This window comes from Podarcis vaucheri, assembly GCF_965113315.1.
Source record: "Podarcis vaucheri genome assembly, chromosome: 10".
Classification (NCBI taxonomy): Eukaryota; Metazoa; Chordata; class Lepidosauria; order Squamata; family Lacertidae; genus Podarcis; species Podarcis vaucheri.
Window position 1 is genome coordinate 56,014,206 of NC_138748.1, and position 13,237 is coordinate 56,027,442.

The 13,237-nt window shown below is 42.7% G+C and overlaps 1 protein-coding gene across 7 annotated transcripts in view; it reads right to left on the reverse strand.

Moving 5' to 3' along the window:
• KDM5A (lysine demethylase 5A) overlaps positions 1-13,237 on the reverse strand; it is a 43,399-nt gene that overhangs the window by 17,846 nt on the left and 12,316 nt on the right. For all 7 annotated transcript variants that reach the window (XR_014224035.1, XR_014224036.1, XM_082240367.1 and 4 more), the window contains 11 exons: positions 12,255-12,343; positions 10,624-10,782; positions 9,635-9,754; positions 7,902-8,060; positions 6,555-6,736; positions 5,524-5,686; positions 4,848-4,967; positions 2,863-3,057; positions 2,554-2,735; positions 2,203-2,327; positions 158-308 (listed from right to left, as the gene is read on the reverse strand). Coding sequence is in view for 5 of the 7 variants with exons in the window: in XM_082240367.1 (XP_082096493.1) it covers positions 158-308; positions 2,203-2,327; positions 2,554-2,735; positions 2,863-3,057; positions 4,848-4,967; positions 5,524-5,686; positions 6,555-6,736; positions 7,902-8,060; positions 9,635-9,754; positions 10,624-10,782; positions 12,255-12,343 (1,645 nt within the window). In the remaining 2 variants the exon portion in view is untranslated. The remainder of the gene's footprint in view (positions 1-157; positions 309-2,202; positions 2,328-2,553; positions 2,736-2,862; positions 3,058-4,847; positions 4,968-5,523; positions 5,687-6,554; positions 6,737-7,901; positions 8,061-9,634; positions 9,755-10,623; positions 10,783-12,254; positions 12,344-13,237) is intronic.

The window sequence follows — 13,237 nt, forward strand, 5'->3', positions numbered from 1 at the left end:
ACATCCCCCCAACCGCCCACCAAACTAATATATTCCATTTGAAAAGTGTCAATTCTGGCAAGGCATGCACAATTTATTTTGACAGTAGAATAAGTGTTTTTGGTTGCTGATTTATACAGTTACGCCAAAAATCTACCTCCACCCTTCCTGGTCATACCTGTGCTTTTGTTTTTTGCTCAGAAGCAGTTGGGCCACTGAAGCACAAGTCTCTGCCTCTTTCACAGCATCTCTCAGCTTGCGGAAGAGGTCGTTCTCTGGGTATTTCCTGTCTTCAGCATCCTCCAACATCACTCTCAGCTCAATCACATCTGCAAGAAATTAGCTAAGAGGCCATCTGCACATATACAGAAGCACAGCAAACTACTCCCCACACCCAACCACAAAGTCCCCAAGAACAGTAGACTGAACACATTCAAGTTATCATATGCATCCATTCGTTATGAGCTATTTCCTACATCAAGAAAGTATTTGCTCCTCACTTTAGTTAAGATGCCTCAATTCATGGCAGTATTTTAGCCTCATATCTGCAAAAAAATTGTGTGAAAGGTAGGCTGGCAATCAAATACTTCCACTAACTAATTACCGTATTTTTCGCCCCATAGGGCGCACCGGCACATAGGGGGCACCTAGTTTTTTGGGGGGGAAATAAAGAAGAAGAAAAACCTGCCCCCAGAACAGGCTGCTATCCGCAACCCGTGGGAGAGCTGCGCAACTTCGCGCAGCTCTCCCACGGCTTGCAGAGAGCCACCCGAAGCCTGGGGGGCGCTGAGCTCAGTGCGCCCCCCAGGCTTCTGGGTGCAGGCAGCTGTCTGCAAGAGATACTAGTTTGGTATCAGAAACCCTGCACACATTGTGTAACACACCCATCACCTTGCTACATGGAATCAATGTTAAGTATTAAACCTCCTCAAGAACAGAAGAAGTTTCCAGGGTGATAGCCATCTGTTGTTTTTAAGAGTCAAACTACAAATTTAATTCTAAACTAGCCATCCCTTGCTGCAAATGTATGTCCTGCATGATCTAATGTTGAAAGCATTTGCTGCTTGATAAATGAGCAGCAGCTGATTGGCTGCTTCTGGGCAACTGGTCCATATAAAATGAAACAGGAAGTCAAGCATGCAGTACTAAAAAGGAACAAGTATTTCAGACAACACAAGAAGTGACATTCCCAGCTGGAATGTCATATAAGCTTGCTTGGGTCAAGTAAGCTTGCTCAGGTCAAATGCATACTGTCTCAATCTTATTTTGAAGACAAGAAAACTATTACCTCTCTGCAGGACATAGAGCCACAGTGTAGAAACTTAAGGAAGTAGCTTCACATACCAGCACAGCTTTTCTGACCCTGTAGCCTTTCTTTGTGTCACATTACAAGTTGTTCCTCTGAGCTCAGGGACACTTCCAAAGCTCACTTGCCCCCATTTTGTATCTTCCCCACAAATCAGGCAGATTTGGCTGAGAATGTGTGGCTGGTCCAGTGAGCTTCATGGCTGAGTGGGGATTTCAAACTGATCCTAGTCCAACACGCTTAATATGCCACATTGGCTCTCTGGAGCTCACTGTGTTAAATCATTTGCTGACTTAGTTCAGTTCTATGTTGAACATTTTAGTATTTTTGGTTTTAAATACATGTTTACATGTCTTAGTGAAGTATTTTGTATACAGTGGTGCCCCGCAAGACGAAATTAATTCGTTCCGCAATTTTTGTCGTCTAGCGAATTTTTCGTCTTGCGAAGCACGAAATCCCATAGGAATGCATTGAAAATCAATTAATGCGTTCCTATGGTCAAAAAAAGTCCAAACAAAGCCAAATTTGGTACAGCAACAGTTTATTAACTGCTCTTTAAAGTCACACATACTGTAAAGAGCAGTTCAAAAATTTAAGGGAAAATAAATTAACTTTATAAACAAAACATGTCTTTGTTTTTAGTCAAAGAAAAAAAGTCGCGAGACGTTTTTGTCTTGCGAAGCAAGCCCATAGGGGAAATTCGTCTTGCGAGGCAAATCGCGAACGGAAAAAACTTTCGTCTAGTGAGTTTTTTGTATTGCGAGGCATTCGTCTTGCGGGGCACCACTGTAGCTTTCCCTGAACTTTATATATTGTTTTAGGATTTGGTTTTGCTCAAGTCCATCTCCCATTTGTGTTTCCAACCAATTGAAAACCTTCCTTAACAGATTCCAATAGGAAACAAAACTGCATCTAACCTTTCTTGTGGTTGAGGTTGGCCGCCAGTGCATCTGTGACCCTGCTGACCCACGTATCATAAGACTGTGCTCTGACTTTCACTCCGTACAACAAGGAAGGGAAGTCCTCTAGTGGATACCGGTATCTGGAGATAAACAAGGAGGAAGAACTTTCAAATGTACTGCAACTTTCAAGTGTGTAGAAGCAAAAAAAATGGGGGAGATGATAATAACATTATGTATTTGTCAGACTACTATGCACCAGATCTTTGAATAAGAGGGAACATTATTACTGTAAACATTTATCCTAGTTTAGAGGCAGAAAGTAAGGCAGTATACAAAAGGAAGCAGGATGGACTGGGAAGATGGTACCTTAAACATTTCTTCTGCATAGAGCATGAACACAAATCATTTGGATGATATAGGCATACAAGTCGTTCAGGGTTACAGGAACACGTAAGAGCAGACAGGAAACAGGTGGTCCTACAAGCGGCACACTGACGCTCATCATCTGGAACCAGCTCAAACACTTCCTCCTCTGACATCAGAACTCCCTAATGCAAAGAAAAAGTGACATCTAACAAAGATACTGGTCAGGGGAAGACCTTTTGTTTCCAAGGACTCATACAATCTATTTGTTCAGTCTAAAAGGGCATGAAAGCAGAGCTTCCCTGAACTCACCATCTGTATGACAGCCTCCCTTAAACGTGCCTCATCTTCTGTCATGAGAGTCATTTCTTTGCAGACCATGGCAGCCAGCCCCACATCCAAGCACTCTGGGTCTGCAGCCATCTTGAAAATTAGCTCCTCGTGAGAGAACACACAGTGACGCCTCAGTCGCCGATAATGGCTGACACACTGCCGACCTATTGGAAGCTAGAAATGCAAGAAGCGAGATATCTGGTTTAGAGCTATCCCCAGCTCATCTTGGGCTTCCACACTGGAGTTCATGAGAAAAACACGTTTTAAAAGTCTCATTAAATGATATAGGCAATTATTATGAGCATTAAGTGTGTCACACTATCCAGGAGTAGGGTCTCCAGGGGCCTCAGTAAGTCAAGCTCTTTGGAGTCAACTTGGGGGGGGGGGATATGAGGGAATTGCTTGTGTGAGGTCTGGAACCCAAGGGCTTCATTTCACATGATGCCAAAGGAGTCTCAAATAGCCTGTCTGAATCAGCCTCTCCCCCAGAAACTCCAAGCCAACCACATAATTAGTTGGGAACAAAAAAAAATAAACAGCAATGGGGATGAGAAGCAAAAAACAAGAGGAGTGAGACTTGAAAATAAGTCTCTCAAGGGGATGCCATCTCCTCATAATATCTGAGAAACCAAAGAAGCTGCAAGAGCCAACACATTTTAACAGAGGAAAATGATGTCAACATAGTAACAGAGTAAGATTTGGACTTACACTGCAAGACTTGAAGTATATCACCTAGTCTCCTGCCAACAGTAATTATTTCAGCAAAAAAACAAGTGAGGCAACCTTAAAGATCAGATGTCCAAAAAAAAGGAAATTTTGCCTCTCTTGAATATGAAAAAAGTAGAATACACAAAGGTTCTTTCAGAATGATCAACTTTGCATTATATTGCAACATTGCATTATATCAATTTTAATTTTCAAGCTCTGGTTCTATTAAAAACAAAGATGTCCAAATGCAGAGCAAACAGACAAAAGAACTTTCCAAAATTTATAGTTTATCCATTTCATGTTCTTCAGAGTGGTGAATGAAGGTTTGACTTTGTAAGTCAGTACAGTGGATGCTCAGGTTGCAAAGGTGATCCATGTGGGATGCACGTTCGCAACCTGCAGCGTTCGCAACCCGCGGCTGCGCATGCGTGGGTTGCAATTCGGCACTTCTGTGCATGTGCAACCGCCAAACCTGGAAGTAACCCATTCCAGTACTTCCAGGTTTCGGCGGTCCACAACCTGAAAAAACGCAACCTGAAGTGGCTATAACCCAAGGTATGACTATACTGAACAAGTTTCAATTTCCCCAATATTTGAGATTTAATTTCCAAAAAGACGACTACTGCATAGCATGTCACAACCTCTGGAAATTCTGCAAGGTTTCAGCTTGCATCTAAGCTAGATAAAATACCCAGGCTTTGGACTGCAACAAGTGTTGTGCTTAAAATTGGTTTGATGCAAGGTATTTTAACCATTCAGCCTTATGTAACTTATCATCATAGCATGGTGTAATACAGTGTGATATGCATAAATTATTCAAGGGGCTTATACGAGTGTTGTGTTTTTTGCTCAATCAAAAAAAATACACAGACAATATGAGAAAATTTAAAAGCAAACCTTAAGCAATGTATCTGGATATGCTAGTTTAATAAAGTTTTAAAGAGGTGCCTGAATACATGCCTGTCTAATGTTAACAGCATATTAGTATTTGGATACCAAACCACCATAGGGTTATTATTGTAAGTTGCTTGTTCCATACTAATGGCAAGAAGGAAACTGGAGAGCTGCCAAACCTCCTCAGCAAAAAGCTAAATAGCCATAACTGTATTTTGCCCAATGTAAAGAAAACTGCACCTTGAGCTGTAACCAAAACAATAATCCTTTTCAGATGGGTACTACTTGGGTGCCTTTTAATATATAGCACCAGACAGTGCCCAGATAAGAGAAAAGCTAGGTTATGCCAGATGTATACAGACCCAGTCAGCAGTGCAGAAGTTCACAGCTTCAGCAAAATTGTATCCTTGATTAAATCCAGAGTGATAGGCACGTGGAAAAGTCACAACAAATTCACCAGCACACTGATTGGTCCGGTACACCTAGAGACAGTGAGAAGTGAGAGATTTTGGAAAGAAAGCATCATTATCATATTCATCTTTCAGAAACGGAGATTAACATGGCTGGTAGTAACTACTAATTCATGCATGAACTATGCTATCACCTTTTCCCTTCTCAACCACTTCATAGAATCCATCAACTGATGCAGGCTGCAAAGAAACTGGTTTTTAAACCTCAATCTTTTTACATAAGGCTCTTGGGGCATATCGCCAAAGGAGCATCTTTCCACTACCTACAAGTGAAATCACTAGTTGCCTAGATAAGGGTTAAATGCGTTTAGAACACAATCTATACACAGTAGCTAGAAGGATGTCGGTGTTGATGGTGTTGAAAGCTACTTAATATTCCACTGGGAAACCTTCCTAGTCCAGTTCTTGGCACAGGTTTTTCAGACCTACCAAAGCAATCTCAGTTCCATAATCAGGCCTGAAGCTGGATTGAAATGAATCTATAGACTGTTTAAAATGCTATTCCGAGTCATTCTGCGTGACACGAGACAAGTAACTTATAGGCAGGTAAAGGTTCTGAAGAACTTACAGGCACACCATGCTCCATTAGCACATTGGGGTTCATGATGGTTACTAGCTGGTGCAGAAGGTCAGGTTGATTCTCAAATAGTTCCGGAGCAAGCTCTCGCATTACTTCCTCCAGCTGTTCTGCTGCATGGGAGGGCACTCCATACCACGTCTTTGGCTCCCCCCTAGCAAAACATATCATCCATTACCACAAAAAAGCACATTCTAGCATGAGGCGTATTTTCCAACCCTAATCTACAAATAGGCCCAGTCTCCTAGAAGCAGTAGAAGTTTGCCAAGAATAAATTGAACTGGAAAACAAGATGCTTCAAGTCAAGGATGAGCTACTTATTTATAAGCCTGGTCTTCAGGTAATACACAAACAAGGAAGATGCTGAGCAATTGAAGGGAAACATATGATTGTTCAGAAGTTGACTGAAGAGGTTCACAGACATTACTCTGGCCCGACCCACATATTTGGAGTGTTTTGCAACTTAGACATATACCGACTTCTCTCATTAATAACTGTCTTTGCCCCTTAAAGGTAAAGGTACCCCTGACCGTTAGGTCCAGTCGCGGACGACTCTGGGGTTGCACGCTCATCTCGCTCTATAGGCTGAGGGAGCCGGCGTTTGTCTGCAGACAGCTTCTGGGTCATGTGGTCAGCATGACTAAGCCGCTTCTGGTGAACCAGAGCAGTGCACAGAAACACTGTTTACGTTCCCGCTGGAGCAGTACCTATTTATCTACTTGCACTTGACGTGCTTTTGAACTGCTAGGTGGGCAGGAGCTGGGACCGAGCAACGGGAGCTCACCCCATCATGGGGATACAAACTGCCAATCTTCCGATCGGCAAGCCCTAGGCTCGGTGGTTTAGACCACAGCACCACCCGCATCCCTTACTTTGGCCCTTACTGGACAGTCATTATTGTATTCAATGCTCTTCTCCCTTTAGCAGAGAACTTGTGTAACCTTCTAGAAAAGATAAGGCAAATAAGGGTGACACTACCTGGGCATGCACACCCACCCACCCAATGTGGCAGGAGTCCATACCAGTGAAGGTAGTTGATGGAATAACTCCAGTGATCCTCAATGTGCCAGCAGAAAGAAGAGAAGCACATTCCCACATAAAGCCAGGGCACCTTCATGCCAGAAATATCAGCATTGATGTGAGCAAGAACAGATTGTTCCAGGACTGGCATGTTGTTGAGGTTCCAACCAGAAAGGGCATACTCCTGCCAAAAGAACAAAGACGAGTTTGTAAAGGGACCGACCAGAAGACCATTAATATACCCTAACATAGGACAAGAGCCAGTTCTTTACACTCTCCTCCTAGAATGGTTATAATCCTCTGCCACATTCAGGCAGTTAATAAGGTTCTGCAGGTGTTTCACCCATCGCTTGAACCCTGGGTTGGGGCAGGAAGGTTGGATGGGGTGGGGAGGCTGTAACTGATGGCAAACCTGACCTCCATCCCTGACACAGGTCAGCCCAACCTTCACTTACAGCAGGGGTGAAGAAACTCTAGCCCATGACACCATTTCCCCAAACCACATCCACCTGCCCCACACTTGGGGACATATGTGACACCAGGTGTGGGGAAGATAAGGACATGGCTACAAAAGTACAATTGGGAGCTCCCAATTGCGCCTTTGCAAGCAGGGTTCATTGGCACTGACAGCAAGCCCCACTTTGACTGGATGCAGTAAGATGCTCCCCCTCTGAAGAGGAAGGTTTTAAAAAAACAGCTAAGGGAGTTTCAGCTAGCAGGAAAAGTTTAAACACTCACCTTCTGCCTCTTTACGACACCAATTACCACTTCTAGTGGCATTGCTACAAGAGGAGTCAGTGAAAGGTATCATTTATCCCCCTACAACTTGTTGCTAAACCAGTAACAATAAAAGTGTTACTGCTCTAAGTAAGCTGCCCTTGGTGGGCGGTCTAACATCCCACCCATCCTCACCATTCATCAGATGATGGAAGCGCTCCTGGCACACACATGTACTGGCTGGTGCCTCCATGCTAGTGATACTGCATCCAACATGCATATATAAGGAATGAAGTCATTCATACGGCAATGCACACACATTTGGACTAAGAACTCCGCAGAACTCAGTGACACCATAGGGCCACCCCCCATAAGGAGCAGGGGCAATAGTGAGAGGGTACAAATATCTGTTCAGCCCCACTGCCAGCCTGATGAGCTAAATCAGCAGCAGTGGCCTGGCCCCAAGCTTTCTGTCCACAATGCTCGTTGGGGCCAAGAGATATCATAAAGAATGTTAATTGTATGTTAAAACTGTTGCCTCTCAAAACTGAAATACCCCCAAACACATTAATCCTAATAACATATAGAGTCAGCTTTCTAAAGTGCATGCAGATTGTGTATCCTAGCCACACCTCCTCTTCCGGCATTAGCTTTCGCCTGCCATCCTTTATAGGGAAACCACTTCCAAAGTCCTTGGATGAAATGTCGGCTCCATACTCCACAATTACATCCTCCTCAATGCTGCTCACAAGTCGCCAGAACTCCTTCTCTACCAACTCAGTGGGAACCATCTGAAAGCACAGAGGGAAGAGCTTTAAAACTAGCAAGTTACATGTAAATAGAATGGAGCAGCACTTACCACTTCACTGGTGTTCAATGCTTTCCCAAACCCACATTTAAAGCCGTTTTTCTCTCCAGACCAGTGCTGAGGAACTTGCAGTGTTCCGGGAAATGTTGGACTTCAATTTTCCCTAATCAGCCCAGCCAAAGCACAGGGAAAATGGAAATTGTAGTCCAACAACATCTGGAGTGTCAGGGTGTCCCCACGCCTGCCTTACACAGGTGCAGTGAAAGTGGGAGGAATCGCACTTGAATGCTCCCCTTCTTCCCACTAGGGAAGCAAGGGTATGCATGTTAGAGAGAGAGAGAATGAGAATCCACACAAGCATCAGGCTAGGTTGTGAATTATAACAAATGCTGCTACTCTGCTCAAATTCTACATCTGGAGGAAACCAACCAGAGAGAATCAGTCACTGTGCTTGTTTTCTTGAAGCAACAGAGTGCTATTGCTACTTTTTTCACCACAGATCAAGGGTTCATAGGAAACAGAAAGATAGGTGGGCATTACAGATAATTTTTGTATGGGTGTCCAACTCCAAATATCTGTAACATTCTTGTTGGATCTGAATTTAAATAAATGATGACATCAACGTAAGAAAGGATCAATCATGATTAGAATTCATAATCCCTTTTACGATCTACCATTTTTCTAGCAACTAAAGCCAATTCACGAAAATGGCAAAGAGTGGCAGGGGATAGAAGAAAGGACATACTGTTGTTGCGCAAATCTAATGCACCACTGAATCTAACACACACCTCAATTAGCAAAAAAATGAAACCAAAAAAAGTATTTGCTTTGTCAAAGGTGTTTTTCAAGCTTGCAATCAAATCTAATGTGCCATCAAATAATGCGCACCATAATTTTCGCAACGTAATTTGGTCATACAAGAGTGCATTACATTCGAGTAAATATGGTAGTTTAGTACTACTAAACATGCTTTGCATGTTGGAAGCCCCACATACCTAAAGAAGCCACAGGACTGGGAAAGAATTCTGTCTGGGGACCTGAGGAGAACCACTGACAGTTATAGAAGGTCATCTCTGGCCTAGATGGGTCAGTGGCCTTGTCAGTAAACAACAACCTTGCTATGGAATGTTTATAAAAATACCTGAAAACATTTTTTCAAAATTGAAGACAAAATCCAACTCCTAATGCTGCCAGAATAAAAGCCCAACTGGATATTAAAGAGCTTGGCACCTGAACTGCATCCATTTTCCTTTCATTTTGAAATGCAAGGTTTTTACCATGGATGTAGAGAAGGAAAAAGGACTCCATTGGGGCTCTCTGGCCTCTAAAGACACATTCCCCCATTTTTGTCCCATGAACCCAATCCCTGAGGTCTCTCTACAGAAGAGGACAGAATTCTAGATTCTAAATTCTGCAACAACAAAAATATAAAAAGAAATTTTAAAAAAATCTATAAAATAGTTAAATAGCAACGCTGTGTGGGCAAATCTGAACTGCCTATAGGTTTTTCGACTACTAGTGAGAACACTTTGACTCTAATATATATTACATACTTACGTGGACTGGCATGTTGAAGTAATCAGACTTGAAGTTATCTGCCATCTCACCAAAGCTTTGAAGGGTGTACTCTCGAACAGCTTGTTCAAATCCAAAGGCCTCACGTGGTTTGTTACATTCCTAGAAAAGAGAAAAGGTGTTATTTGGCATCACAGAAAGCAGTTTAATCAGAGCATCCTGCAAAAATGGAATGAAGTTCCTTCATTTAACTAAACTAAGAAATTGTTAAGCTTTCATTTTTTTATCTCTCCAGGTAAGTTGACTTAGGCCAATGAGCGCATGCAGCAGTGTTGGTGGACAAGTGGACTTGCTTCCCAAAATACTGAGTATCTGCGCCTTTTGCAGTACACTGCTGTTGGGGAGAGAAAGACAAAGAAGAGATCACAGCAAGCTGTACACAGCTCATCAGTGAACCTGGAATGTGACAAACATCTGGAGAAGGACCATTTGAAAGCAGGTTCCACTTTTCCATAGTATTCTGTGTCTAACTCAGCTGTACAGGCAAGAACTCTGCTTGTTCAGATGTTTTCGGGACTTAGGGCCTCTCCAAATATCATCAAGTCCCTACACAGAAACGCCTTTCAGATAGGAAGAATCATGAAAGATCACATATGACAGCTGCCCATGTCTCAGCAAGCCACAATTGACTGTAACTACTACAAACTTCAAAACGGACACATTTTCCTACTGTTAACGAAGAAGCCTTGTCTCCTGGACAAAATTCCTCTACACCTCAGAAGGGGTAAACCTTGGGTAGCTAGATGAAAAAGAAGACAGGATTCCTGAATCTCAAATAGTTGGAATGAGGAGGGAAGGTATTTCAGCAAGTGTAGCTCACATGCCAAGCTACAATTTCCAAAATTTCCTCTTCTATGCAACTAAAATGACACAGAAATCCTATCCTCTTTTCTTACCTGGCCACCTTAGCCGAACTACTAGTGTTTTATGGCCTCAATGTTTCAAATACACCAAAAACATAAACAAAATACCTCAGCAACGCATTTAGGGCATCTCCAGTCACCTTTGGGCACATCAGGCAAAGGGGGTATCAGGCAAAAAGTGTGGTAGCTGTCGTCACATCCATCACACAGCAACAATTTGTCCTCGTTGTTGCCCCGGCCACAGAACAGACAGACATATAGGTCAACCTATACAGGAAACAGCATCTTGAGTTTCATGTCTTCTATGCATAAGACAAACCTACCCAAATCCTTCATTACATCTAATGTAGCTGCATGCAGTGGCCTCTGCAAGAAGATTCTAAATAAGCCTCCAGTGGAAAGATGAAAGATGTCAATCATCATCCAAGGAAGCCACAGGCTCTTTACAGGGTTGGAATAGCATTTGCCGGGCACTGGCCAGCATGGGGAATCTCTGGTTGAGGAATTCATCTTTATGCTTATTTTTTTCTGTATTTTCAAACTACAGTTAACAAAAGCAAATTAATGTATGACTTAAAAGGTAAAGGGAGCCCTGACCATTAGGTCCAGTCGTGACCGACTCTGGGGTTGCAGTGCTCATCTCGCTTTATTGGCCGAGGGAGCTGGCGTACAGCTTCCGGGTCATGTGGCCAGCATGACTAAGCCGCTTCTGGCGAACCAGAGCAGCGCACGGAAACGTTGTTTACCTTCCTGCCGGAGTGGTACCTATTTATCTACTTGCACTTTGACATGCTTTCGAACTGCTAGGTTGGCAGGAACAGGGACCGAGCAATGGGAGTTCACCCCATCACGGGGATTCGAACCGCCGACCTTCTGATCGGCAAGTCCTAGGCTCAGTGGTTTAACCCACAGCGCCACCCGTGTCCAACGTATGACTTACGAATAACAAAATTCAGTGGTTAATACTACTATGCACAACCCAATATTATTCCTGGGCTCACTGATTATAGCCAGGCACCTTTTTTGCATTTCCCCCTAAAAACCATCTATTCTCTCATTAAATATAATCCTCAGTTGTGTCGTATGTAAAGTTATGTAAAATTCAGCGATATCATCTCCCTAATACCAATTAACACATGTTAGAGATGTCACATAATTAAGACTCATTAATTGACCCAAATTTCTCACATTCTGCTATTGGATAGCATCAAGGTTACTCTGAAACCCAAACAAAATCTGGAGGGAACTTGTTTTTAAACACCCATTGTACACATGCTTCTTCCATGAAATGCATAGACACAATAATGAGGATCTGGCAGCTCTCCAATTAGCACAGATTTTCTCTGTATAGGCAACTGCAAGCAGTCTTGCTTAAAGACAATGCATAAAGCCAGGAAGAGACTGAATAACATTGCATAGTCTCAAAAACTAGTAGAGGTACTACTTGGTAACAAGTATCCAAGATGGTAACTGTGATCAAACAGAGAACGCCTTGAAATTTCAAATTTCTCATCTTGTAGACCTCTCTCATGAGGTTAATGCAAACAGTTCCAAACTGTAGCCTGAAGAAGAATTAGACTTCTGCAACTAAAGACTGGATTAGAAGTTGCTCTCAGCCAAACTACAGCACTACCAGCAACTTTAATAAAATGAAGGTGTTTTGCTTCCTTATCCCTTCATTCATCATTTCCCCAAGCCAGGTAAGAAGCAACTTATCAGATGCTCAAGAGCAAACTTACAAAGTTGACAGAAAGGGCCCCTTTCCGCTGCCTCATCTGCATGCCGAAAGCTTCCGACCTAGTACCTTTCCGCCTTCGAGGTACTTCATCTAGAGAGAGAATGTTGTACTAGTTATATTCTCTGCAAAGATTTCACAGGGTCAGTCTGGTGTCCTGAATGGAGCAGCAAGCGAAGCATGCTTAGCAGTAAACAAATGAGTCATCACTTAACTAGGTTGCAATGGCACTACTAGCCACAGAATGACAACTTGATAGCATCTTAAGAGCCCAAACCTTTTGTGTTTAAGGTGAACAAAATTTATCACGATAGCTGTAAAGCAGAACTTTAAAGCCTGTGAGCAATCTGTACCAAAGGAATGGAAACCAGAAGGACGTTGATATGATTCCTGAGACTTTGTTCACCTCTTCAAGGCCACAAATCCTATCAACTCCATCACACATTCTTCTCTTACCTTCACAACCTTCATTCCAAAGTTCCCAGTTACAACCTATTTAAAACTGGAATGTGCATATCACAAATTTTACCAGATGAACGCATATATATTCCTAACACCTCTTTTTTTAAAAGGGGGGAACACTGCTCAGGCATGCAAATGTGGAAGATCCATCTGGCCTGCATCTTACTAGCTCATAAGCAGCATATCCACATTACGCACATTAGTAGGCTAGAAGGCTCACCTTCATTGAAATCCTTCCCCCCATAAACTTAACTAGGAATCACAGTGACACATGAGATCTTTAAACTATATCATGTTCAATTATTTGCAAGGCACCAAGTTCCCTCAAGGTTTCAGCTAAGTACCACAGTAGTTTATTTCGTGCTGGCTTCTAGTAGTGCCAGTTTTAACAAATATATTAAACTCTGTTGCATCTGGAACTTACCAAAGGTTCTCAATGGAGTGGGCATGCAGCTGCTATACAATTTTTGGAAATGCTCATGTCACCACTTTGTACCAGCAGCTAAATGATGAACCACCAGGCTC